At 46.4% G+C, this 27,125-nt stretch overlaps 1 protein-coding gene across 1 annotated transcript; it reads left to right on the top strand.

The window, feature by feature from the left end:
- Positions 1–15,874: 15,874 nt before the first annotated feature.
- LOC4340861 (beta-1,2-xylosyltransferase XYXT1-like) lies at positions 15,875–19,688 on the top strand. Its single transcript, XM_015787069.3, has 6 exons — positions 15,875–16,165; positions 17,118–17,177; positions 17,326–17,382; positions 17,523–17,579; positions 18,162–18,230; positions 18,354–19,688. The coding sequence occupies exons 1-6, from the start codon at positions 16,042–16,044 to the stop codon at positions 19,565–19,567; spliced, it is 1,581 nt and encodes a 526-aa protein (XP_015642555.1). The 5' UTR covers positions 15,875–16,041; the 3' UTR covers positions 19,568–19,688.
- Positions 19,689–27,125: the final 7,437 nt, after the last annotated feature.

The raw sequence follows: 27,125 nt of genomic DNA, 5'->3' as shown, positions 1-27,125 counted from the left end.
CCCAGCCTAAAACCATTTTGAGGGTTTTGAATAGAGGGGGAGGTGTGCATCCAATTCCACAATAATCCAACCATTCCAATATGTCCAGGTGATATGAATATTCCCAAAGTCTAGAGTTATAAAACCACCTAATGTTGCCTAATTAATCAGCGAAGCATCTACCTAAATTCATACTAGTGGAACCATGAATAGAGTGCCCACTAGTTAGGGTTTTGTTTATTCTAGGGTGAACAAGGTAATAATAACAATAACAATAATAATAAGGTCATAACAAAGGTAAATAGGCATGGCTAAATAAAACAGTGATAACGCGGGAATTTAAATAAAGCGATAATGCAATAATTTAAATCAAAGTAATTTTATAAACTAGGATCCAATATGTTCAAAGAATGATGTGACTTGCCTTGCTCGCTTTCCCAAACGTCGGCTTCAACCTCCACGAAGAGCAGATCTTCCGAAGCTGCAGCGTCTACACGACCAACGGAAAAGAAAAGGGCTTTTACTCTAATAAACTCCATATAACAAGCAGGAACAAAGCACAAAAAAATGGGTTCTTGACTTCTTAAGAAAAAATTACAGACTTGAACGGTCCAATTCCGAGTTCAAATGACCAAGTTATGGCCATTTGAAGTTTATATGCTCTTTAAATGAATATTTACGAATTTCTTCATTTAAATTTTAATTTAAAAACCCGAGGGCGCGGGCGGCTGACGGCCGAGCCCCACGCGGCAGCCGCTAGGCGCGCCCGGAGGCGGCCACGTCGGCGCGGCCGGCGGGAGGCAGCGCCCGCGCCCCGATGGTCGCCGCCGGCGACCACCGGCACGGCGGAGCAGCGGCCGAGAGAGGGGAGGGAAGGGGGAAAGGAGGCGGCGGTCCACGGCTCACCCCGAGGGCGACGGCGGCGACGAAGGAGGCGGCCGGAGCGGAGGGAGGCGGTGGCGCGGCTCGGGTCGACGGGGTCGGCGGCGCTCCGGCGGTCGGCGACCGAAACGGAGAGGTGGACGAGGTCGGTGAGGTTGCGGCGAAGCCGAAGGAGGCGGCGCCGAGGTGGGAGGTGGTCCGGGGCGACGACGGCGGCGGACCGGAGCTCGGCGGCGACGGCGGAGAGAGAGAGCGACGGCGCGAGCTCAATTCCGGCGAGGAGAGAGGGCGGTGAGTGGCGGAAACGGAGGTGGGGAGCTCGGGGAGGGTTTATATAGGGTTGGGAGTGAGAGAGGGCTGCTGGAGGAGGGGGAAATGGGCGCGGAAGACCCGGCCGCCATTAATGGCGCCGGCGAGGTTAGGGGAGGGGTTTCCAAACGAATCCGAGGGAGAGAGGGAGGGAAAAATGGGGGGAAAGGGGGAGGGGATCCCGGGGAATAATTCCCCCCTCTTTATTGCGCGCGGGGACGGCGGGATGCGGCGGAATCGGCGGCGGCGGCGGCGCTTGGCGCGGGCGGGGCGGCGGGAGCGGCGGGAGGAAGGGGATGACGGGTGGGCCCCACCCGTCAGCGAGGGAGGCGGGCGGGCCCGCCCGTCAGCGGCGCTCGCGCGGGGAGGAGGCCGAGTGGGCCGCGGGGAGGAGGAGAGAGGGGGAGGGAGATGGGCCGAGCCGGCCCATTAGAGGGGAGGGGTGATTTTTAGGGTTTTTCTTTTTATAAAATCATTTTAACTTTGTTTATTTCTTAATAATTATTATTTGTGCTCTGAAAATTCCACTAAAATTTATTTACACATTTTAGGCTTTTAGGAAATATACAACAATCCTCCAAGCCCTATTTGACTCTTAACTTTGCACATTTTAATTTTTGAAGGCTTTCACAAGCATTTTAATTATTCTAGGCATAATTTAGAGGATGTATTTTAGGGTCGATTTGGGACGCGACATAAAACTTGTTATGACGAATTATGTTCTTAGGGATTAGTACTTACATCTTCATGACACTCTAATCTCATTTATATAATTCGCCGAGTTATCATATATCTTACATAATCTTCAATAATATCTCTATCTAATCTATTATCAGCTAACATTTGCTTGCACAAGACAGCCGATTAGGTTAAATCTCGACGTTGATTTAGATTATATAAGATATCTACCATTCTATGAATCTTCTAGCGGCTTGATTATCTAGATATTGTTCTTCTTTTCATACTTAATGCTGCATCAATTGAGTTTGATCTATTAAGTCGTGCTTAGAATATTGATCTCTAGCCTGCTATCTAGTTGTTGATTAGGATAGTGTCGGAGTTTCAGCCGATCGTATCTAATTTAACCGTATTTATTCTATTTGCTTCACTGATATGTTAAATCGACCCTTTATATTGAGACATTGCTATATTCAAATGTGTTAAACTATCGTTCAATATGTCACTACTGGTTCAACGTCTTAATACAAAGTAGTATCGGAATATTAGCCGATACATGCTAGATCTATCTGATCGGCTATGCTATGAACATATATAGCCCTGTTATGAGTGTATATTTCGATCTGAGTGATTTATACTGTCTCGGTATGATAACCGATCTATCCCAATCACTCGATTTAAATAAACATCAATATAAGGATTATATATGTTAATATCTACAGCCGATCAAGTAGGTTTAGTTTTTCTTTACTTATTCATGATTGCCGATCGATATGTCATCGGCATCTGACCGATCGGCTATCATTTATAGACTTAACCGCGGTTCCTTTGTCTTTATTTCTTGTTGATTATAGGATCAAATCAACTGGCTCGCTCATACATCCGAAGGCGAGTTTTGGACCTGCACTGGAGTTAAGTAGATCTCCCAGGCCTCGTGTTTTGTCAACACGCTTTTGGCACGCCTGGTGGGACCTGATCAGAAGTCAGACGTCAGATCTTCCTCATGGCCGAGAAAGCAGCGCCACCAAGCACAGGCTCCGTTAAAGGCAGAGCGCCAAAGCCAGGGTTGACCGACATCATTGATGACAATGTCCTGCCGGTTGATCCCGACAAGTTCACACCTGATCAGAAGCAGGAGTTCGAAGCAATGATGCAACAAGCGCGAGATCAGTATCTGAGCTCATTCATGCAAACTCGGAAGGGAACGCGGGTTCAAAAGTACAAGATGAAGCTAGTCGCCGATATCCCTGGAACCGGTTCTTCTAAAGATGGAGAAGTGAAACAAGATCCAGATGGCTCGGCCCAGCAGATCATCAAAGGTGCTACCAGTGGTTATGCAGGAAATCAAGGCGATAACCTTCCAGAGATGCATGGAGCTCCAAGTCATATTGCCCAAGGACTACACGGAGGAAATTTCAGTCAAGATATTCAGGAGTCTTTCAACAACTTTCAGGATCGGGTTGACTACGCGGTGCACCATGCTTTGATCAATCAATCCGGGATATTAGTCAACACACTGTCAAACATGATGAAGACGATAGACGATGGCTCGATAGCTGAGCATCAGGCTACAGGCCTGGTCTACTTGCCAGGAGGTGTTTTTCCAAACTATCGAACCTTAATCACTGATGCTCAACCAGTTGTGCAGGCAACTCCACCTATCGCACCCGTAGGTCAACCAACAGTATCAGCATCAACACCCTTACCTGCTGCATCGGCTACCACGGCGCCTCAGCCGATGAACCCTCGATTACTGATGAGGGAGTATCCACAGCCTGCTGGACAGACCTCGAATCAGCCAACTCAAGATCAGGTTGCTGCTATGTTCCTCCCACCACCACCAGTTGTTGATCCGGCGCAACAATAGCCGATCCAACAAGCACCACCGAGGCGGTGCAGTCGATCCAACAACAGGTCGCGCAGCCAGCGCAGCAGGCACCACCAATTTAGCCGGTGGTGCAACCAATCCAACAATAGGCCGTACAGCCCATACAGCAGGCGCAACCGGTTCAGCCGATGGTACAACCGGCCCAACAACAAGTTGCGCAGCCGGTTCAACAAGCGCCGTTAACCCAGCAGCATCTCCAACCAATCTAGCAAACACCGCCAAGGCAACGGCTTCAGCCGATTCAACAGACTCCGGTACGGCAACAGCCGATCCAGCACTTGGGGTCAGCCAATGCATCGGCTGGGTTCGCAGCACCTGGGGGGCAACCTGCGCAGCAAGTTGTGAATCAAGCCACCCCAGAACATTTGGTTCATCACGTACAACCGGACGGCACCGTGATACCCCAGATGGTTCCTGAGCACTTGGTACGCAATATCCAGCCGAATCTGCATAATTACCAAGGGGGCAACTTAAGCTATCAGTATCAGCCTCTATCCCCGCAAGCCCAGTATCAACCAGGGGGATCGGCCCAGCAACAATTCGTTCCCCAGTTTGGTCAGTTTGAGCCCATGCAGCAGCAATCGCACGGAGCAGCTCAGCAACGACCATGGGCCGATGTGATTGCCGACGTAATGAGGGAGCAATTTGGGCTCAGGCCAAAAGAGACTGGGAGTTTGTATCGGCAACCTTATCCCGAGTGGTTCGAGAGGGTTCCTCTTCCCAATCGGTTTAAAATTCCGGATTTCTCCAAGTTTTCAGGACAAGAGGGCGTGTCAACTTATGAGCACATCAGCCGATATCTTGCTCAGTGTGGAGAAGCATCGGCTGTGGACGCCTTGAGAGTTAGGATGTTCCGATTATCTTTGTCCGGATCAGCTTTTACCTGGTTCTCATCTTTGCCATATGGGTCGGTCAATAGTTGGGCCGATTTAGAGAAGCAGTTCCACAGCTATTTCTACAGCGGGGTCCACGAAATGAAGTTGTCCGATTTAACAGCAATCAAACAGCGGTATGATGAGCCTGTACACGAGTATATTCAGAGGTTCAGAGAGATGAGGAACAAGTGCTTTAGCTCAAGTTTGACCGATGCCCAGTTAGCCGATTTGGCTTTCCAGGGTATGATCCCTCCAATCAGGGAGAAGTTCTCATCCGAAGACTTCGATAGCCTATCACATTTGATACAAAAGGTAACCTTGCATGAGTATAGGTTGGCTGATGTCAGGAGGAGCTCTAAAAAGGTTAATCACGTTTGCCCGTATATGTATGGATCGGACGATGAAGATGATGACTCTGAGATAGCTGCAGCCGAGTTGGTAAGGAGCAAAACGGTTATACCGTGTCAATGGGTGAAAAGTCCTGGAAAGGAGCAAAAGTATGATTTTGATATCACAAAAGCCGACAAGATTTTCGATTTGCTGCTCCGAGAAAAGCATATCAAGCTTCCTGCCAGTCATACGATCCCATCGGCTGAAGAATTAGGCAAGAAGAGATACTGCAAGTGGCATAATTCTGGATCTCATTCTACCAACGATTGCAAGGTTTTTAGACAGCAAATCCAAGTTGCTATCGAAGGGGGAAAGATTAAGTTTGACAATTCCAAGAAGCCGATGAAGGTCGATGGGAATCCTTTTCCGGTCAATATGGTGCATACAGCAAGTCAAGCAGCCGATGGACCTCGTTCAAAGGGTTTCCAAGTACATTCGGCTAGAATTATTGATAAATATCAAAGGAGGTATGATAAGCAGCGGGGAGACGTTATGAGGAGAACGACAATGGTTTTGATCCTCATTGGGATTGCGAGTTCTTCAGATTCTGCTGGAACGAAGGAATGAGGTTGCCATCTATCGAAAACTGTCCTAGGTGTAGCGACGTCATTGAGAGCTCAAGCCGACCACATAATAGGGGTGATCGGCTAAGACAGACAAGACTCCCTGTTCATCAAAGGTTGGGTTCGATGGGTCAAGATCATGGTCGAGAAGACGAGCCGACCAGGAAGAATCAATGGTGTCCTTCTGGTATTTTCACAAAGAACCAGAAAAGGAGGGTCCAGGGATTGAGGAGCAGGGAATGTTTTCAGGAGGTTGAAGAGGAAATCAATCATCGGCTGAGGAAACTAGGACCAAGGTAGGTGTGGCGCGTTAAGAGTCAAGCTCCTGCAGCCGATGATGCTACAGCCGATGAAGCAAAGAGGTTGGCAAAAGGAAAGAGCGTTGTTACAGCACCAATCAACATGGTCTTTACGCTGCCAGCCGAATTTGGAATTAGTCAGGCCGATGTCGATGAAGTGGAAGAAGAATCGGCCAAGCTAGTCCTATCATCGGAGCAGGCAGTATTTGAGAAGCCTGAGGGAACGGAGAATCGGCATCTTAAGCCATTGTATGTAAATGGCTACGTCAATGGGAAGCCGATGTCTAAAATGATGGTCGATGGTGGGGCTGCGGTGAATTTGATGCCTTATGCTACGTTCAGGCAGCTGGGTAGGAACGCCGAGGATCTCATGAAGACAAATATGGTACTCAAAGATTTTGGCGGTAATCCATCAGAGACCAAAGGTGTTTTAAATGTGGAACTGACAGTCGGCAGCAAGACTATTCCTACCACGTTTTTCGTCATTGATGGGAAGGGGTCATATAGTTTATTGCTTGGAAGAGATTGGATTCATGCCAATTGTTGTATCCCTTCAACTATGCATCAGTGCTTGATTCAGTGGCAAGGTGACAAGATAGAGGTTGTGCCAGCTGACAGGTCAGTTAATGTTGCTAATGCCGATTTAGCTCTCTGGGAGATGGATGGCCTTGATTGCTTATCTGGAAAAGTCTGGGATGGAGATTTTCTAAAAGTGTCTGATTCTGATATACAGCCAATTGAAGATGGAGAACCCAAGCTATTACTTTGAGGGCGTTGTGGAGGGTTCAGATGCCTGCGCTAAGGATACAGTAGATGATCTCGATGATAAGCAGGGTCAAGGTTTTATGTCGGCCGATGATTTGGAAGAAATTGATATAGGTCCAGGTGATCGGCCAAGGCCGACATTCATTAGCAATGGTTTGTCTTCGGAGTTCAGAACCAAGTTGATAGAGCTCCTAAAAGAGTTTAGAGATTGCTTCGCTTGGGAATATTATGAGATGCCCGGACTCAGCCGATCGATCGTCGAACATCGGCTACCTATCAAACCAGGAGTTAGACCACGTCAGCAACCTCCAAGGAGATGTAAAGCCGATATGCTCGAACCTGTTAAGGCTGAGATTAAACGATTGTACGATGCTGGTTTTATTCGTCCCTGCCGATATGCAGAGTGGGTCTCTAGCATAGTTCCAGTTATTAAAAAGAATGGCAAGGTCAGGATGTGTATTAATTTTCGAGATTTGAATAAAGCGACACCGAAGGACGAATATCCAATGCCAGTAGCCGATCAGCTGGTCGATGCCGCGTCAGGAAACAAGATTTTGAGTTTTATGGATGGGAACGCAAGTTATAATCAGATCTTTATGGCTGAGGAAGATATACATAAAACGGCCTTTAGATGTCCTGGTGCAATCGGCTTATTTGAATGGGTTGTTATGACTTTCGGCCTGAAGAGTGCTGGAGCGACATATCAGCGGGCCATGAACTGTATATATCATGATCTGATCGGCTCGTTGGTCGAAATTTATATTGACGATGTGGTTGTCAAGTCCAAAGAAGTTGCTGATCACATAGCCGATTTAAGAAAAGTCTTCGAGAGAACCAGGAAATATGGCTTGAAGATGAATCCGACAAAATGTGCTTTTGGCGTATCGGCTGGCCAGTTTTTAGGATTTCTTGTTCATGAAAGAGGGATCGAGGTAACTCAGCGGAGCATTAACGCAATCCAACGAATTAAACCCCCGGAAAATAAAACTGAGTTACAAGAGATGATCGGTAAGATTAATTTTGTCAGAAGGTTTATCTCCAATTTGTCAGGAAAGTTGGAACCTTTCACGCCTTTATTGAGGTTGAGAGCCGATCAGCAATTTACCTGGGGGGCCAGAGCAGCAAAAAGCTTTGGATAATATCAAGGAATATCTTAGCTCTTCTCCTGTTTTGATTTCCCCACAGAAGGGAATACCGTACAGATTGTATTTATCGGCTGGTGAGAAGTCAATCGGCTCAGTTCTGGTTCAGGAGCTGGAAGGGAAGGAGCGAGTTGTGTTCTATCTTAGTCGACGGCTCTTGGATGCTGAGACTCGGTATTCTCCTGTGGAGAAGTTATGCTTGTGCCTTTATTTTTCGTGTACGAGGTGGAGGCATTATCTATTATCTAATGAGTGCACTGTTATATGTAAAGCCGATGTAGTCAGATACATGCTGTCGGCTCCGATATTAAAGGGACGAGTTGGAAAATGGATATTTTCTTTAACTGAGTTTGATTTTCGGTATGAATCACCAAAGGCGATTAAGGGACAAGCTATAGTCGATCTCATTGTGGAACATCGTGATGATTCAATCGGCTCGGTTGAGATAGTGCCATGGACTTTATTCTTTGATGAATCGGTCTGTACCCATGGTTGTGGCATCGGTTTAGTTATAATTTCCCCTCGGGGGGCATGTTTTGAGTTTGCTTATACTATTAAACCATATGCAACTAATAATCAAGCTGAATATGAGGCAGTGCTTAAGGGGTTGCAGTTATTCAAGGAAGTTGAAGCCGATACTATTGAAATCATGGGGGATTCTTTGCTAGTAATCAGCCAGTTGGCAGGCGAATATGAATGCAAGAATGATACATTGCTGGTTTATAATGAGAAGTGCCTAGAGCTAATGAAAGAGTTTCGGCTGGTTACTTTGAAGCATGTATCTCGAGACCAAAATCTTGAAGGTAATGATTTGGCTCAAGGGGCATCGGGGTATAAGCCGATGATCAAGGATGTGAAGGTTGAGATTACAGCAATATCAGCCGATGATTGGAGGTACGATGTGCATCAGTATTTGAGCAATCCTTCTCGATTGGCTTCTAGGAAATTACGATATAAGGCGTTGAAGTATACATTGCTGGATGACGAGCTCTATTATCGGACGATTGATGGGGTATTACTTAAGTGTTTGAGTGCCGATTAGGCTAAGGTTGCAATCGGTGAAGTTCATGAGGGAATCTGTGGTACTCATCAATCGGCTCACAAGATGAAATGGTTGCTTCGATGTACAGGATACTTTTGGCCGACGATGTTGGAGGATTGTTTCCGATATTATAAGGGTTGTCAAGATTGTCAGAAGTTTGGAGCAATTCAACGAGCACCGGCGTCGGCTATGAATCCTATAATCAAACCATGGCCGTTCAGAGGTTGGGGAATTGATATGATTGACATGATAAACCCACCATCAAGCAAAGGACATAAATTTATATTGGTGGCGACCGATTATTTCACCAAATGGGTAGAAGCAATTCCCTTGAAGAAAGTTGATTCGGGAGATGCCATTCAGTTTGTTCAAGAGCATATAGTCTATCGATTTGGTCTTCCTCAAACTATTACTACGGATCAGGGTTCCATATTTGTGTCCGATGAGTTTGTTCAGTTTGCTGATAGCGTGGGTATCAAGTTGTTGAATTCTTCACCTTATTATGCACAAGCTAATGGGCAAGCCGAGGCGTCCAATAAGAGTTTGATCAAGTTGATCAAGCGGAAGATTTCTGATTATCCTCGGCAGTGGCATACTCGTTTGGCTGAAGCATTATGGTCTTATAGGATGGCTTGTCATGGATCGATCCAAGTTCCTCCTTACAAACTCGTCTATGGACATTAGGCTGTTCTGCCTTGGGAAGTTAGAATCGGCTCTCGCCGAACGGAGTTGCAAAATGATTTGACAGCCGATGAGTATTACAATCTTATGGCTGATGAGAGGGAGGATTTGGTTCAGTCACGTTTGCGAGCCCTTGCGAAGGTTACTAAGGATAAGGAACGAGTTGCTCGGCATTATAATAAGAAAGTTGTGCCTAAGGATTTTTCAGAGGGCGAACTTGTCTGGAAGTTGATATTGCCGATTGGTACTCGTGATAGTAAATTCGGCAAGTGGTCGCCGAATTGGGAGGGACCGTTCCAGATTCATAAAGTTGTTTCTAAGGGAGCATATATGTTGCAAGGGCTTGATGGTGAAGTTTATGGACGAGCGCTTAATGGTAAATACTTGAAGAAGTACTATCCGAGTATATGGATCAATTCCTGATCGGCTCCTAGTGTCGATACATGGTAGCCGATGCGTGTGCATCGCCTTGAGATGGCCGATATTGTTATATCGTCCTTAGTTGTTTTATAATGTAATCGGCTGAAAGTTGCCGATTCACAATGGCCGATATTGCTATATCGCCCTTAGTTGTTTTATAGTTTTATCAATGCCGTTGACATTGTAAAACTAGGGGGGCATATACAGAGCATATACAGAGAGGCAAAAATTTTTGAGCAAATCTTACAGTTATATTAATCTCGGCATAGAAGGATGTTAAGTGATGAAGTATCAAGATGTTTAGCCGATTACAAAAAGTCTAAGACCTATTACATTGAGATTACTGTGATAAATATTGCTGAATAGCCGATATAGCTTTGTGCCTAATTTGCTCTACTTCCTCTATGGCCTGAGCGTCTTGAGCGTCGGTTCCAGGAATAACTTTTAGGGACTTGGTCAGTTCAGAGACATGTTTAATAGCCGATTTAAGCCTGGCTTTCTGCTCTTCAATGGACTTGGGGAGATCGGCTAGTTTCTTGTGCTCCATATCTAGCTCAGCGTTGCATTCCTCAAGTTGTGCTAGGAGGTCGATCTTGCGAGCTTCAAGCCGATCGATGTTAGATTTGATTGGACCTTCAGATAATTGATCAAGCTTAGATTTTTCTTCATGCACAAGTTGTCGGTTGGCTTGGATAGTGGCCTCAATATCCTTGTGCTCTCGCCGTTCGGCTAGTCTTAACTTCGCTTTCTCCAATTTGAACTGGTGTTGCTCAAGGTAGACAGCAGGAGTAAGGGTATCGGCTAGCTCATCTGGGATTGAAGCTTGAATTTCGTGCAGCCGAGCTCTGATTGGGCCACAGTCAACCACTAAGCTGTCTAGCGATGATGCTTCTAGCCGATCCAAGATACTTTTTAGAGTTTTCTTGACATCATCAGATAAGGGAGTCAATGCTTTGCTTGTAGTATCTTCTTCTCCTTCATCAAGATAGTCTCTGATATCAAAAGAGAAAAGATCGGCTAGGACCTGTGGCGATAATATGAAAGCGGTTAGAAACTAAACAATTGTAGCCGATTTGTATGCTTACTAGGAGACACTTACTAGGATAGCAGGAACGGCTGGTTGTTCTTCTTCCTCGACATGATGACTTCCTGCGGCTGAAGGGGTCTGGTCACTTGATGATTGTTGAGCCGAGGGAGAAGGAGGAGGTGAAGGCTGAAAAGAAAGCAAGCGTTAAGTAGAGTCGGCCAAAATTAGCTGTTGAACAGTTTAAATTATCTTACTGGTGGGGCTGGTTTAGATGTTGTTGCAGCCGATTTCTTTTTCACTGCAGTCTTCTTTTTCTGCAATTATAAGACTTGGGAATAATCGGCTATAAGGTAAAAGGGTTTCGAAAAGAATTAATGAAGAACACTTACCCTTGAGAGGTGGACTGGGGCAGATGGAGTTGGAAGGGTTTGCTTAGGTGAAGCCGATGGTGTCCTTTCAGCATCGCTTACTTCGGCTGCGGCTTGATCGACCTCATCTCCAATTGCTTCTTCATCTAAGGCTTGTTCGATAGATGGATCCAGGTCAGGCAGATCATCGGCTGGCTTGTCATCTGGTTTGGCTCTCTTGACTCTGGTCTTTTTCTTTGGAGCCAGGATTGAGGTGCTTATGGTTGAAGCTCTAGTCTTCCTTTTTTGGCCTGCATCGGCTGGTTCTCTAGTGAGGCCATGGAGGAGAGTTGATGTCTTGGGGGTATGGTAGCCGATGACAGGGGGAGATAATCCACCTCCGTTTGGAATCAAGCCTGCAGCATATTCGATATCTTTACCGCTGTTACTTTGATGAGGGGGGGAAGATTCTGTTGTCTGCAAAGTGGGGAAAAGAGATTGGTTAAGTAATAAATTGATCGATTGACCATACAAACTTGATAATAACAATATTTACCTAGGGTATGACGTCAGGGAAAAGATCTGTCATATACATCGTGGCCGATTGGTGAAACAGATGTAGCTTCCATTCACCCCACCATCTGTCGAAGTTCTTGCTTCTGAAACCGGCTAACTCAATGTTCTCGATGCTGCCCAGAGGAGGTCCTAGTAGATTGAGTAGCCGATCCATCATTAGAGCAGATGTGATTTGGCCCCGGCATTGAATCTTGTCGGCGAAGAACAAGCCGATTGGGAGTTGGCCTAATCCAAGTTGCCTGGCTGAGCTCATTGGGTGATAAAATTCATAGGACACTTGGATGTTTCTTCCTTGATGGATGCCAACGGGAAGGATGCAAGGGCTGATTGCGGCTATAAGGACTTCTCTGGATTTCTGGAATTTCTCATGATTTATGTCTTCGAATCTGAAGTCTGATGGAAGTTCAAGGTCTTTTGAGTCTTCATATGGGAACCAGATTCGAGCATCTTTCTTGAAACCTTCATAGAAGCTACAGAACCAGTCCTTGAGCGGTTCAGCCGATAGCTTTGCTCCAGCATCGGTTGGTATGGATGCATATTCCCCATATGATGTGCACCTGCGATGGGTGCGTTCTTCTCCATCGTCACCCACAATCGGCTCTGGCAGTGGGAACTCAGCTTCTGTCACGGGAGGCCGATTGACAACCTTCATAACCATCAGGTTTAACCAAGTCTGCAATAACCACTAGGGTCCACCTGCTCCAACTGCCGAGCTGACGGCAATTCTAGCCGATGCATTGTTTAACATCTGGTACAGGTAGCCGAGAAGAATTTTTCCCAAAGGGAATTCTTTCTTTGATTCCAGGGCTTCGGCTACAAATTGCCAGTTGGTTGTGGGGCCACAACTGGATCCACAGAAGAGGAATTTTTCTAGCCACATGAGCAAAAAGGCTACATGCTCTCGGGGGGTGACAGATCCTTGACCCATGTATGCTGCTACATAGCCGGACCAACCACCTATGCTCTTGGTCTTGAAATCGAATTGGTTACGGGTGTTCATGCTCATGGGGTTGGCCGATGAAGTTACATCTAGTCCGGTGATCATGGTGATATCGATTAGGGTTGGAGTCATCGGCCCTTGGTTGAACAGGAAGGCATTGATGGTGTTTGACCAAAAATAAGTGGCGGCAGCCATTAAAGGTTCGTCTTTGGCAGAATTGGCTATGGTTAAGGCGAGTGCTTGGCCGATTCCAATCTCATCCCAATGGACTTTCTTGCTAGCCGATACACGCTGATACCAAGTGGACCAACTCCTGTCGGGTGAAAGTTTTTCTAGAGATGGCCAGGACTTAAAGGTGTTCTTCCAATGACCTAGGTTGGGGTTATCTAGCCTGAAGGGGATCCGGTTGGTTTCACCAGTAATGAAATCGGTGGGGTCGAGGTTGCCGATTGGGCCGAGGAAATAATGGTTTTGGTGTGAAAGACTGGGAATTGCGACTTGATGAGAAAGGTGCTGCAAATCCAGAAGCAATGGAGGAGAGAGAAGCGGCATAAGATGGAAGAAAATCGATCTATTGCTGAGAAAAGAAGGATTTAGCCGATAGGAACTTACCTCAGCATACTCGGCTATTGGCGCACCCGATGGGCTGGCGGAAGAAGACATGACCGCGGGCGGAGATCTTGTCGAGAGAGGAATCGCCGGGGAGTCGCTTTTGCGTCGAACAGATCGCCGGAGAAGAAAGGGGATTGAGATTGCTTAAGCGGTGGAAACGGAAGTTACGATGTGAGGTTTCTCGGGGGTGACGGTTAAATATTTAAAGCACGGCGGTAACGGTCGGAAAACGGTAAAGTGCAAAACTTACTCGGAGTCGGCTTACAGCAAATCCGGAACATTATCGAATATCCCGGACTTGGGGGGCATGTGTTAACAACCAAATTTGGTAAGTATTCGTATCAGGAAAGGGGATTTTGTCAAAGAAGAGTTGGAGGCGGAGATCGAGTTTTGGAACAGAGCAAGAATCAGCTAGAGTCTGGATCGGCTACGGCTAGAATCGGCTAAGGTTGAGTTAGGCTAAATAAGCTGGTATAGCCGATTCTGACAATACAACTTGTGCGCGACGTCGGGCTCGGGTTGATGTGCTTCAAAATGATTGCCACGCATGGATAGAGTCCTGGGAAGGCAATTGTATCTATTAATTAGGATTATTTATGTAAATTCCTTATAGATAAGTGTGGGCAAGAATCTGCCGCAAAGACTTGTGATATTTTAGAGTTTGTTAGAGATAATGGTCGTGGCCGGTGCGGGCATATCTTGTAATCCTCGGGTATAAATAGACCCCGAGCCCTATGTAATTTGAACACACACATTCAATACAATTCCGGCGCATCGCCACCTTTTGTTTTAGTTTTATTTCGACGAGTTCTTGCTTTTGGGTTGAGCTGCATCGGTTTCGATCTTCAACAAGAGGTAAAACTTGTTATGACAAATTATGTTCTTAGGGATTAGTGCTTACATCTTCATGACACTCTAATCTCATTTATATAATTCGCCGAGTTATCATATATCTTACATAATCTTCAATAATATCTCTATCTAATCTATTATCAGCTAACATTTGCTTGCACAAGACAGCCGATTAGGTTAGATCTCGACGTTGATTTAGATTATATAAGATATCTACCATTCTATGAATCTTCTAGCGGCTTGATTGTCTAGATATTGTTCTTCTTTTCATACTTAATGCTGCATCAATTGAGTTTGATCTATTAAGTCGTGCTTAGAATATTGATCTCTAGCCTGCTATCTAGTTGTTGATTAGGATAGTGTCGGAGTTTCAGCCGATCGTATCTAATTTAATCGTATTTATTCTATTTGCTTCACTGATATGTTAAATCGACCCTTTATATTGAGACATTGCTATATTCAAATGTGTTAAACTATCGTTCAATATGTCACTACTGGTTCAACGTCTTAATACAAAGTAGTATCGGAATATTAGCCGATACATGCTAGATCTATCTGATCGGCTATGCTATGAACATATATAGCCCTGTTATGAGTGTATATTTCGATCTGAGTGATTTATACTGTCTCGGTATGATAACCGATCTATCCCAATCACTCGATTTAAATAAACATCAATATAAGGATTATATATGTTAATATCTACAGCCGATCAAGTAGGTTTAGTTTTTCTTTACTTATTCATGATTGCCGATCGATATGTCATCGGCATCTGGCCGATCGGCTATCATTTATAGACTTAACCGCGGTTCCTTTGTCTTTATTTCTTGTTGATTATAGGATCAAATCAACTGGCTCGCTCATACATCCGAAGGCGAGTTTTGGACCTGCACTGGAGTTAAGTAGATCTCCCAGGCCTCGTGTTTTGTCAACACGCTTTTGGCACGCCTGGTGGGACCTGATCAGAAGTCAGACGTCAGATCTTCCTCATGGCCGAGAAAGCAGCGCCACCAAGCACAGGCTCCGTTAAAGTCAGATCTTCCTCATGGCCGAGAAATATTACTTTTAAGAATGATAGGTATCACCGGTTGATATGCCATCCTTATAAGTTTCTCGAAACGCTGCCTACGATACATGCCCTCACATTATCTTCCTATACTAGGCATAAATGTGGGAAAGTATTTAAGTAGTACTGTTATTTTCTCGTGTAATTCTGAAGTCGCTGGAAGAGAATATTTACTATACCAAGACTAAATTTAACGGCGATATTTTTCTGAAGTATTAAATCGATCGTTAATGTAATTTGATATATATTAGTATTAGTAATAGTGCGTAGCCTGTCGGTGATGCGAAGATCAGCTTAGCTCATGATGTAGTCTAAAGGCTAAAGTCCTGGCGTACAAAATTAGTCCTGGCTCTTTCTGTAAACTAATCGATGGGATTAGCGCACATGTGCATGGGATTTAACTACTGATCAATGCAGGTCAACCCTATAAAGTCCGATAAAAAGACAAAGGATGGATTAAACTAAGGTTGTGCGTTGAAACTCGTCTGAAAAGAAGATGGCACTGAAACTATATGTATCACTGATGCATCGTTGGCTGGGTAGCTAGCTAACTTAGATGCTCACTCGCTAAGTATAGCTTAGTAAGAGACTCACAGTGCACAGTATATATCTAATTGAGTAGTGGATTATTGGAGAGGAGATCGATCTTCTACAAGCTAAGCTAAGCTAGCTAATTAAGCTAGAGTACAAAACGAGAGAGAGATCGATATGAAGGGGAGGCACGAGCGTATCAAGAAGGGTTGGAGCGGATCAGCGGCGGTGTGGCTTCTGTTAGTGCCTCTCTTCGTTCTCATCGTCCTCAAGACCGATTTCCTTCCCCAGGTTGCTCGCCGTAAGTTAAATTGTCTCACGCCCATTGCAAAATAGAAATCCAATAGTTTCGATCAGAGACTGTTTTGCGTCTTGTTCTGCACGCTCACTCTTGGTCTTAATTTTGCGTTTTAGTTAATTAATTACTTTCGTATTTTTAATTTGTATTCTTTTTGGCTGTTTACTCGATCTCGAATTCTCTTGTAAAGGTTGGTGTTTTAAATCTGACGTCTCGCATTATTGTCCATCCATTTCGTGTTGGATGTATCACCCAGTGAATTCTTTCATCTTCAGACCCATAATGTCCCTTGACTGGATAAACCCTTCTTACACTTCAGTTTATGTAGTGGAATTGAATTTTAAAACAGATATGAACTTTTACACCTTAAAAATATACGCACTCATTTCTTGTATACCATCCAAGTGGCCACATTTCAATCAGAAACATGTATATCAAAAGTTAAATTCAATCTTCATATATGAAAACACATAGAAGACAATTCACAGTAGAATAACAAACTAAAAACCAAATTAATAAAGATGTAATAATCGTGTGCAATTTCATATGTAATAATCATGTGTAATTTCATTTATAGTCCAATAATTTAGTTGTTTTTTATGTACATTGAATTTTGAATGCATATTTATGGGACAAAACATGATAGTACATATATAATATATAAATGTTATCAACATTTTTCAGAATATTTGTTCTTATTAGTTGAGATAACACATGGCATGGGCGCTTAAGATGTGAATTTATTTCCATTACAAAGACAGCGATATCCTCTGTTAATTAGTGTTCCTCCATGCATGAAACAATCATTTTTTTAGGATAGAAATAATCATATATATTACACTACATTGAATTGGTGTTGCAAGATTAATGTTCAGGTGTACTATAGTAACCGGACGGAGATGAGAGAGTCTCTTACGTACTAACAAATCTTGCACCTTTGGTGTTTGTTGTGCAGTTGGAGACACCAGCTTCACCAAAGTTGCAGATGAAATGGTTCAGAAGGTTTCATCTTTAGGTGAGCATATTGCATATGTACGTTGCAACATGAATAATCGCGTGTACGTACATATTGGTCCGCTAATTACTCATCAGCTCGAAGTTAATTAAGCTCTTAAGGGATTAAACAATTCATTGAAGTTTGATCTCATCATTATTATTTCCAGGTCTAGACAGAGCAAGATGGCAGCAGCAACAAACACTTGACGTAGCAAAGCTAGAAGGTATATATGGCATGCATATTGAGATCTGCAAGGAAATATTAGTATATTTATAGTTGATTAATTATCTTATGTATGGTAGCTTCCATTGTAAACTCTGCCTTGATTTGTAGTATTAACCATGTGTACTTCATTAAATTCAGATTCCGTTGTCGGGACGAGTGACGAGTTGACCGGCCACGTCGATGCGAATAATGAAGGTAACTAAATACTACTAATCTTTCTGCAGAATCAAGGTTAATTTATTTTTTTAATTTTTCCAAGACTGATCGCACGTGATGTGCACACAAAAGTTTCAATCGCAATCAAGGAGTCAACGAATCGATGCAGTAAAAAAAATCTCAATTTTCATTCCTTTGATTATAAACAAATGAAAGTGTACTGTACAATTGACTTGTTTGTATCGTCAGATCTTCAGATACTTGACAATAATTATGAAATCCGATTAATCGATAATAACTTTTAAACACGCATTTAATTGTTCATCCTATCTAAAAAATACATAATTATCGTTGTGACTTATTCTATCACTAAAAGAATTTTAAATATGATTTATATCTTAAGTGTTTAGCACAAAATTTTTTAAAAAGATAAAATGATCAAATGTGTACCCGTAAGTTAACGGTATGATGGGTTAAAAATCGGAGGAAGCTGGTTTCACTTGGTGCTTTCATGTTGACTCTGAAGTTTAATTTCTACATACCGTCGTAAATATATATATAAGAATTAATTCTGAAACCGATCCATGATGCGGATCATTTATATTTCAATATGTTTTGCAGATTCCAACCAACCAAACCAGCAAATCCTTGCCATGAGCAGGTCGAAAGACAGCCGTTTGATAAATTCAGGTATGCAATTAATCTGCATTTTCCAGATAACAAACAGTATCGTGATCACGTACGATCTTATTACTACTGTGATTGATCTATAATCACTAGCTAGCTAGCTGATCGATCGATGCATCCATGCAGATGTAGCTGCAGCAAAGACGAGCCACTTAAGCTGCAACTTCAGCAGCGCGCACATGGACACCTGCGCCATGGACGGCGACATCCGCATCCACGGCCGGAGCGGCGTCGTCTACGTCGTCGCGTCGTCGGACTACCGGCCCGAGAACGCCACGGCGGTGATCCGGCCGTACCCGCGCAAGTGGGAGCAGGCGACCATGGAGCGGGTCCGCCAGATCACCATCCGCTCCACCGCGCCGCCGGGCGCCGCCGTCGCGGACACGGACGGCGGCGGCGCCATCATCCCGCTGCGGTGCACGGTGGCGCGGGACATGCCGGCGGTGGTGTTCTCCACGGGCGGCTACAGCGTCAACTTCTTCCACACCATGAACGACATCCTCCTCCCGCTCTACATCACGGCGCGCGAGCACGGCGGCCGCGTCCAGCTCCTCGCCGCCAACTACGACCGCCGGTGGACGGCCAAGTACCAGCACGCCCTCGCCGCGCTCTCCATGTACCCCGTCGTCGACCTCGACGCCGACGCCGCCGTCCGCTGCTTCCCGTCGGCCCGCGTCGGCGTCGAGAGCCACAGGGTCCTCGGCATCGACACCCCCCTGACGGGCAGCAACGGCTACACCATGGTCGGTTTCCTCGCCTTCCTCCGCTCCGCCTACTCGCTGCCGCGACACGCCGTGACGCGCACGACGCCGCGGCGGCCGCGGGTGGTGATGGTGCTGAGGCGGAAGTCGAGGGCGCTGACGAACGAGGCGGAGGTGGTGGCGGCGGTGGCGGAGGCCGGGTTCGAGGTGGTGGCGGCGGGGCCGGAGGAGGCCGGCGACGTGGCGGGGTTCGCGGCGACGGTGAACTCGTGCGACGTGATGGTGGGCGTGCACGGGGCCGGGCTCACCAACATGGTGTTCCTCCCGCGGAACGGCACCGTGGTGCAGATCATCCCGTGGGGCGGGATGAAGTGGCCGTGCTGGTACGACTACGGCGAGCCGGTGCCGGCGATGGGGCTCCGGTACGTCGAGTACGAGGTGGCGGCCAACGAGACGACGCTCAGGGAGAGGTACCCCATGGACCACCCCGTGTTCGCCGACCCCGTGTCCATACACCGCAAGGGCTTCAACCACCTCTGGTCGACGTTCCTCAATGGCCAGAACCTCACCTTGGACGTCAACCGGTTCAAGGCGGTCATGGCGGAGGTCTACACGTCGATCACGGCGGCGCCGGTTTAAAAGAGATAGATTGCACAAGATGATTTTTTTTTTCTACTCTTCTTAATTGGCTTTTGTTTTGCTCTTTGTTACCCAAAGGTAAATTACTCACTTCAGTATAAAAACAAGTTTTGAAAGCTGATTTCTGTTGCAAAGTATCCCAAAGGTAAATTGGATGTCGGTAGTTATTATCGTCACAGTCAATTAGCAATTAACAAACTTTGTAGGTGAAGAGTCGGTTAGAAAAACATATTGACGCTAGCTCGATCAGCAAAAAATGCAAGCCCATCCCTGCCTCCTTGCACCGCCCCAGCTCGGTTAGCCTCTGAGCAAGTTTAATAGTATCGCCGACTACTAGTTCCCACTAGTACAGAACATGTCATAGGTGCCGGTTGGGAAGTGCCAATAGGTGCCGGTTTCCCGGCCGGTTCCAATTGGTCAGCACAAATACATGGAACCGGCACCAATAGGTTAAATAGAACCGGCACCTATTATGTCTACCCGAGCCAAAAAAAAAAAAAACTTCGGCTCGAATCGAGCCGAATCCCGAGCCAAATCCAGAACCCCTCCACATCCCGTAATCCCTCAGATCCAGAACAATATCCCACATCCAAAATCAAAATCACATCAATAACAACGACAATTCCTTCTTGGTACACATCAATATCCCCACATCCAAAAGAAAAATCACGTCAATAACAACAACAATTCGTTCTCGGTACACATATGAACAAGAGAAACATGAACATGAACACACACATATGAACAAGAGAACATAAACATGAACATGAACATACACATATGAACATCCGTGGTGCGCCGCAGCTGCCACCGCCGGCAGCCGCCTCCACCTCCGCCGCCGGCAGCCACCTCCGCCTTCGCCTCCGCAGCTACCACCGCCGGCTACCGCCTCCTGCCCCCTCACACCAGATCTGAGCCGGGGAGGGAGATAGACGAGAGAGAGCGCCGGGGAGGGGGAGGGGGAGGGGAGGGCGCCAGAGGGTGAGGTGGAGGAGGAGGGGGCCGCCGCAGCTGCCACCGCCGGCAGCCGCCTCCGCCGCCACCTCCGCAGCTACCACCGCCGGCTACCGCCTCCGCCACCCACTGCCTCCCGCCCCCTCATGCCAGATCTGAGCCAGGGAGGGAGAGAGACGAGAGAGCGCCGGGAGGGAGATCGAGACGAGAGAAAGACGGGGATGGGAGGCTTATTCGAGAAGGGGGTACAAGACTACAAGTAGATAAGGATGGGAGAGATACTCGGCTCCGGCTTCGGCTCGGCTCAAAGCTATAGGTGCCGGTTCTTTAAACAACCGGTACCTATAATATATTATAGGTGCCGGTCCTTTAAATAACCGGTACCTATAATATATTATAGGTGCCGGTTATTTTAAAAAACCGGCACATATAGTATAGGTGCCGGTTATATATTTTTTTCACCGTGGGAGGTGGGAAAAGCTCTATAGGTGCCGGTTTTAAATGAACCGGCACCTATGAGCCGGTCCCTATGAGGGTTTTTGTAGTAGTGTCCAAATCGCATATAGTCAACTTAATAGCCAATTCATACAATAGCTACGTACTACACTATTAATACCCGATCCCACCTGTCGTACACACATTGCGTCTTGGAGTCTGTACTACAGCTAGCTATAAATCTATAGCCCGCTGCTCTTCTCTCTCCTCTATTATCTCCTTAAAATATGTTTATAGCTGGCTTATAGCTAGCCTGCTATTGTACCTGCTCTAACTCCACATGCTACCCTTCTGGCACTAGTACAGAAGTGCATATCTGTGATGGCCTATCCCGTGTTTGGTTTATCACACCGTCACATCGCGTCATCTTTAACGGGCCAAAATAAACATCGACACGGATATACTCGTACAAGCATATTCCATGACCATGTATTGCAAGCCCGTCATCAATGACACCTATCAGTGACGGGCTTAAGTTTCAGCCCGATAAAGATAATCTTTGTCGGGCCCAAACCTAACCCCGTCACCGATATGAATCATTGACAGGCTCTAACTTAAGACCAATGAAGATGACTATTTATCTCGTCACGGGCTCAGTTTTAGGCCCGATGGAGATAACTGTAAAACCCGTCACTAATCTTCATTTGTTGACTGTTGCCGATAATTTATTGCGCACTATAAATACTCTAACCCGCCTAAGGAATGGTTATCCCACTGTTCACTATTTTGGTGGGAGGTGTTGGGGGTGATTTTTTGTCTGTTTTTTTCAAAGAAAAGCAGAAAAATCAAAAAAGTAATTGAAAATTAGTAAACAAATCCCATAAATTTAGTAATACTTATCTTCCAAAATTATTATCTAATATTTGTTCACTTTTGCAGCAATGGATCAAAGTTGGATGTATCGAACTGTGCGACATAGCATAGAGTATAGAAATGGCGTTTCAAATTTTATAAACGCCGTGGAGGAGGACAGGAAAAGAAGAAACATCGAATACATGAGTTGTCCATCTGCAGATTGCAGAAAAGACAAGATGTTTGATAGCAGAGTGGACGTACACGCTCATCTGATACGTCGAGGATTCATGAATGGCCACACATGTTGGGTGAAGCATGGAGAGCAAGAATCAGTCGACGATGTTGCAGGTGTAGGCATTAGTAGTGCACAAAATCAAGAAGATTAAGATGACCATGACATGTTTGTACATTCTCCATTAGGCGGTGAAATGTAGGCCTGTCAACGAGCCGAGCTCGAGCGAGCTTGCTTGTCTGAACTTGAGCTCGGTACAGACTCGAGTCGAGCCCGAGCCGAGCCTCGTCAAGTCTCGAGCTTTCAATCGGGCTCGGGCTCGGCTCGTTCGAGCTTCGAGCTTTTTCTCGAGGTTGGGGTAAATAGCCGCAGCACGTGAGCTTGTACTAGTACTACTACTACCACGCACAAGCAGCATGCAAGAGCTTGTACTACTAGCACAAGAAAAATAATACACTGATAGAGATGCACATAAATCTACCGTGCAACTTTTTACTGGGGAGTGTGCTAGTGCTAGTACTACTCGTAGGCCTTTGAAGAAGTAATGGCCGGTGTGAATAATTTAATAAGAGTAAATTTCACAAAACTACAGATACTATGACCAAACTATCATAAAACTATAGATTTAAGGAGTTGTATCATAAAACTACACATTTAGCACCAAATTTATCACAAAACTACACATTTAAGATGAAGTGTTACAAAACTACACGTTTAATAACTAAATTATAATAAAACTGCAGGTTTAGAACCAATTTAATCACAAATTATTTATAATGTTTATAGCTCCACCATAACAATAGTGCTAGGATTTAAACTCTAAAAGTTGTAGTTTTGTGATAAGTTCAATATTAAATATGCATTTTTGTGATACTTAACCTAAAATATGTAATTTTGTGATAAATTTGGTGCTAAATGTGTAGTTTTGTGATACAACTCCTTAAATCTGTAGTTTTGTGATAATTTGGTCAAAATACCTGTAGTTTTGTGAAATTTACTCATTTAATAAAGATAGACATGGGCATTGTAGCACTCCAATTTTCATTCGGGATTAAAAATCATTTCTAGAAATTATATTAAAAGTTAAAGCAATTTAATCAAGTGAAATAGTGAGGGAATTAAAAATTTCCTTTAAAAATAAGGCCAGGAATATTTTGTAATATTCTTTGTGCCCTAATGAACTCAAATTTCCCACGAATTTTCGAAGCTCGAGAAATAATTTAATTAGCACAAAGTTCATTGAACCCATTTAAATAAAAAGAAAAACCAAATAAAATCCCTCTCCTCCTCCCTTTGGGCTCGGCCCAGTCCTTCCTCCCCCTCGGGCCAGCCTCCCTCCTTTCTCCTCTCTCCTTCAGGTCGGCCCAGCTCACTCCCCTCCCCCTCCGAAGTCCACATAACCCCCCTTTTCTCCCTTTGGCCGACATGTGGGATCCGAGGTCCCTTATGTCAGCTTACTCCCCAACCTTCGGCCTCCCCATTCAAACCGCCATGGCCGCCCCGTGCCTCCCACGTCGGCGCCGATTCCGGCCCCTTCCCGCTCTCCCGCCCGCGTCCAACCGTGCGGGCGCACACCCCTCCACCTCCTCCACCATTCCCCCCCCCACTCTCCCGTGAAAATCGAAGCCAAACCGCCCCACTCACCCATGTCGCCGGAGTCCCACTCCGTTCGCCTCTCCCGGCCTCTCCCTAGCCCCCCGTCGCCCCGAGCCCTATAAATCCATCCCCGTAGCCTCCTATCTCTTTTTCCCCAATTCCCCGAGCTCCCCGCGCCCTCTTCACGCCGCTCCCCATCGCCGCCGCTTGTTGGCGACCTTCAGCCGCGCGCCACCGCCGCTTTAGCCACCGTCGCGCTGTGCCGCCATCACTGCTGGCATTGCCGTGCCGAGCTCCACCCCAGCCTCCACTCCTTTTTCCCCTTCCGTCCCGAAGCGCCATTCTCACCGCGCAACACGAAGCCGCCGTCTCCACCTTCCCGTCACCGCCACTTCAACCATCGCTGCGGCTCGCCGCTTGCACCATTCGCTTCACCACTACGCGGGCAAGCTCGGCCTCCACTCCGTTTCTCCATTCCATTGCCGGAACCACCACCCCACCGCCAACCCAAACAACCACCTCCTACACCGCGCTCTAGCCGCGCCAAGCCGCCTGTCCAGTCGACCCCGCACTGCGCCGTCGCCTTCCCCATCGTCCGCAGCCTGGCCAGCCCTCCTCCGCCTCCAGTCGTCGCCGGAACTCAGTTCCTCTCACGCACCAGTGAGTTCCATCATCTCTACCTCCTCCGGCCAGCGATTTCAACCGTCTCGAGGCACCTATTCCCCTCCTAACCCCTCTATCACGATCCCCAGGTCGCATCCACCCTCGTCCGCTGCTTCCCGCTCGCGGAACACCGCCGGATCGTCATTGCCGAGCCATCCCGACAAGCTCCACCGCCTAGTCCCCGCCGCCAGCCACTCCCCGCACTTCCTCGCCGGCCCGCACGCTCGGTGAGCTCCCCATCCCCCTCCATGCCCTCCTCCACCGCTCCCCGTGCTCCCCGTGCTGCCCGCCGCAGCTCGCTGCCGGTGGCCTTTGGGCCGGCGCGTCGCTGCCGCGCCGCGGTGTGCTCAGCCGGCCGGTTGGCCGCCTCACTCTCGCCGTGGCCGCCCGATCCCCCTTCGGGGCGATCTGGGCCGTCCACGTGTTGCCCTGGCGCCGCCTCGCGTTGGTGCCCTCCTGGCGCTACGTCGGCGCCACCTCCTCCCGCCTGTCCACTGTGGCCACCACGTGGCTGCCACGTGGTGCACCCGCATGCCGGTGCACGCGTGGTTCTGGTCCACCGTGCACCCGCCTCCTTTGAGTCACTGACATGTGGGGCCCACTTGTCTGCGCCACATCTCCCCCTAGGCTGACGCCATAAATCGAGCTTAATTGCGCAATAATTCGATAATAAGTATACAAATTCATTTAAATGGCTCAAAATCTTCTAAAATTCATATCTAATTCATACGAACTCCAAATTGAGCTGTTCAACTTGCAAAATTCATCTAAAATTGAGCTCTACATGTTTGTTTACTTTTGATGTACTGTTTACTTGATTTTTATTAGAGTTTTTCCTTGTGTTGCATGCCAGCGTGTAGTTTCTGTCATTTTGGAACATCGCAGTCGCGAGGAAAAGTGTTCAGAAGATTCTTTCGAAGAAGCAAGGCAAGTCACACATTCTCCTTGAGCATTTTGATCCTACTTTACAAATGTTTTACCATTTGCAAATAAATATGCATGTTTTGCTAATTACATGGGGTCAGGGTTTAACTATCTGCTTGCTTGTGCCATATTACTTGATGTCTGTCCTTTGTCAACCGTGGGTGATAAATTGCCTAGCTTGTGTTACTTATGTTGACCTAGCTGGAACTATATGCTTAGCCGTGCTTAATTACCACTAGCTCACATAATGGGATAATTACAGCTTTAGACCTCTTAGTATCCTGACGAGCTGCGTGCTCAGGACATCCGACCATGTTTCCTTGGTTGTAATTATCCAACTAAACTGTGACATAATGGTGGGCTGTGGGTGCATGGTTTTGCTAGTCGTGCCCATGGCAATTAAGGACCGGTTAGTGGGATGCACTGGAAGACTTACCGCGCTTGCCACAAGCGGGAATGGGTAACTACTTCATCTGTAGCATAGCTTTCCTCTGGGTGATGCATCCAGGCAAGGGTGAGAGTGATGGAGTTCGGATGGGCCCTGCGACGGCCTATACGGCTTGCTGATTCGCCTAGGCACGAGGGGGGCTGCCCGCTGCCTGCTGGGGGCGGGGGCGAAACCTGAGGTGTGGTGTGCTTGGTCAGAAGGAGTTATATGAAGGGTCTTGTCACAATCACTCGACATGGTGATGTGTCCGGCCGGGCACGGTGACATGCCGGTGAATTGTGTCTTGTGGGTACAGTTGTGCACCTCTGGCCAGAGTAAAACTATTTGAATAGCCATGCCCGCGGTTATGGGCGATCGACTAGAATCACCGTGATTAGTCTCACCCTAAATTGGCTTAATGAACAGATGTAGTTCAAGTGGGATGGTTGGGCCTGTTCAACGTGGTGTAGCGTTGATCAGTGGAGACATAATATTATCTTAATTAATCAACTGTTTTACGATTTTGCTCAATAAAATGCTTTACAACAACCTTTATGCAAATAGCCGCAAGCCATCCTTGTATCCCCTTGCACGTCTGCATCATTGGTGTGGCTTGCTGAGTACGGTGGTTGTACCAGCCTTACTATTATTTCACCATTTTCAGAAGTGTAGTGCTTCTGAGCTGAAGACGAAGTTAGAGGACCAAGGCTCAGACCCTAGTTGAGTTTTGCCTGTGGAGTGGAGCTGAAGCCCCGCTAGGATCGCCTTTTTCCGTTGTTGCTGCTTTCATTTCGGTGCGAGAACTAAGTGCCTATTTTGTAAGTATTTACGCTTTATTTACGTTTAGATTTGTATATTAATTTGTCGTTTTGTGTACCCTGGCTGATTCCTGGATAGGGATTTAATATACAAAATAATCCGGAAATTTGGGCTAAATTTCGAGGCGTGATAGGCATGCTGTTAGTAGTTAGTACTAGTAGATAAAGAATGTCTAACATATAGTACAACGGGGTAGTAGGAAATATAGCATGACACTTTTCGACTATAGGTGAGCAGCTAAGCTCGTCGAGCCATTCGAGCTCGGCTCGGTGGGGCTCGCAAGCCTCAGTGCAAGCTCGGGCTTGGCTCATATGATGGTCGAATCGAGCTCGAGCCAAGCCTACGACGAGCCGAATTCGAGTAGCTTGCGAGTCTCGAACTTTTTTGATAGCCCTAGTGAAATGGTTGATGTGGATCACGATATGCTGCAAGACATGTTGCGTGACGTTGAGAACCTAACTTATGCTGTGTTCTCATGTTCAGGTTGGGAACATAGTGCCTCCGCACGGTAAACGGAGCGGTTCATTAGCGCATGATTAATTAAGTATTAGCTATTTTTTTTTCAAAAATGGATTAATTTGATTTTTAAGCAACTTTCGTATAGAAACTTTTTTTTTGTAAAAAAACACACCTTTTAGCAATTTGAAAAGCGT

This window comes from Oryza sativa, chromosome 6 (assembly GCF_034140825.1).
Source record: "Oryza sativa Japonica Group chromosome 6, ASM3414082v1".
Lineage (NCBI taxonomy): Eukaryota > Viridiplantae > Streptophyta > Magnoliopsida > Poales > Poaceae > Oryza > Oryza sativa.
The sequence above is the reverse complement of the archived record's forward strand: the minus strand, read 5'-3'. Positions and strand labels throughout refer to the sequence as shown.

Coding starts and splice junctions, on each gene's coding strand:
- LOC4340861 (XM_015787069.3), top strand. CDS start 16,042: ATGAAGGGGAGGCACGAGCGTATCAAGAAGGGTTGGAGCGGATCAGCG. Junction 17,178..17,325: donor TCAGAAGGTTTCATCTTTAG/GTGAGCATATTG, acceptor TATTATTTCCAG/GTCTAGACAGAGCAAGATGG. Junction 17,383..17,522: donor TGACGTAGCAAAGCTAGAAG/GTATATATGGCA, acceptor CATTAAATTCAG/ATTCCGTTGTCGGGACGAGT.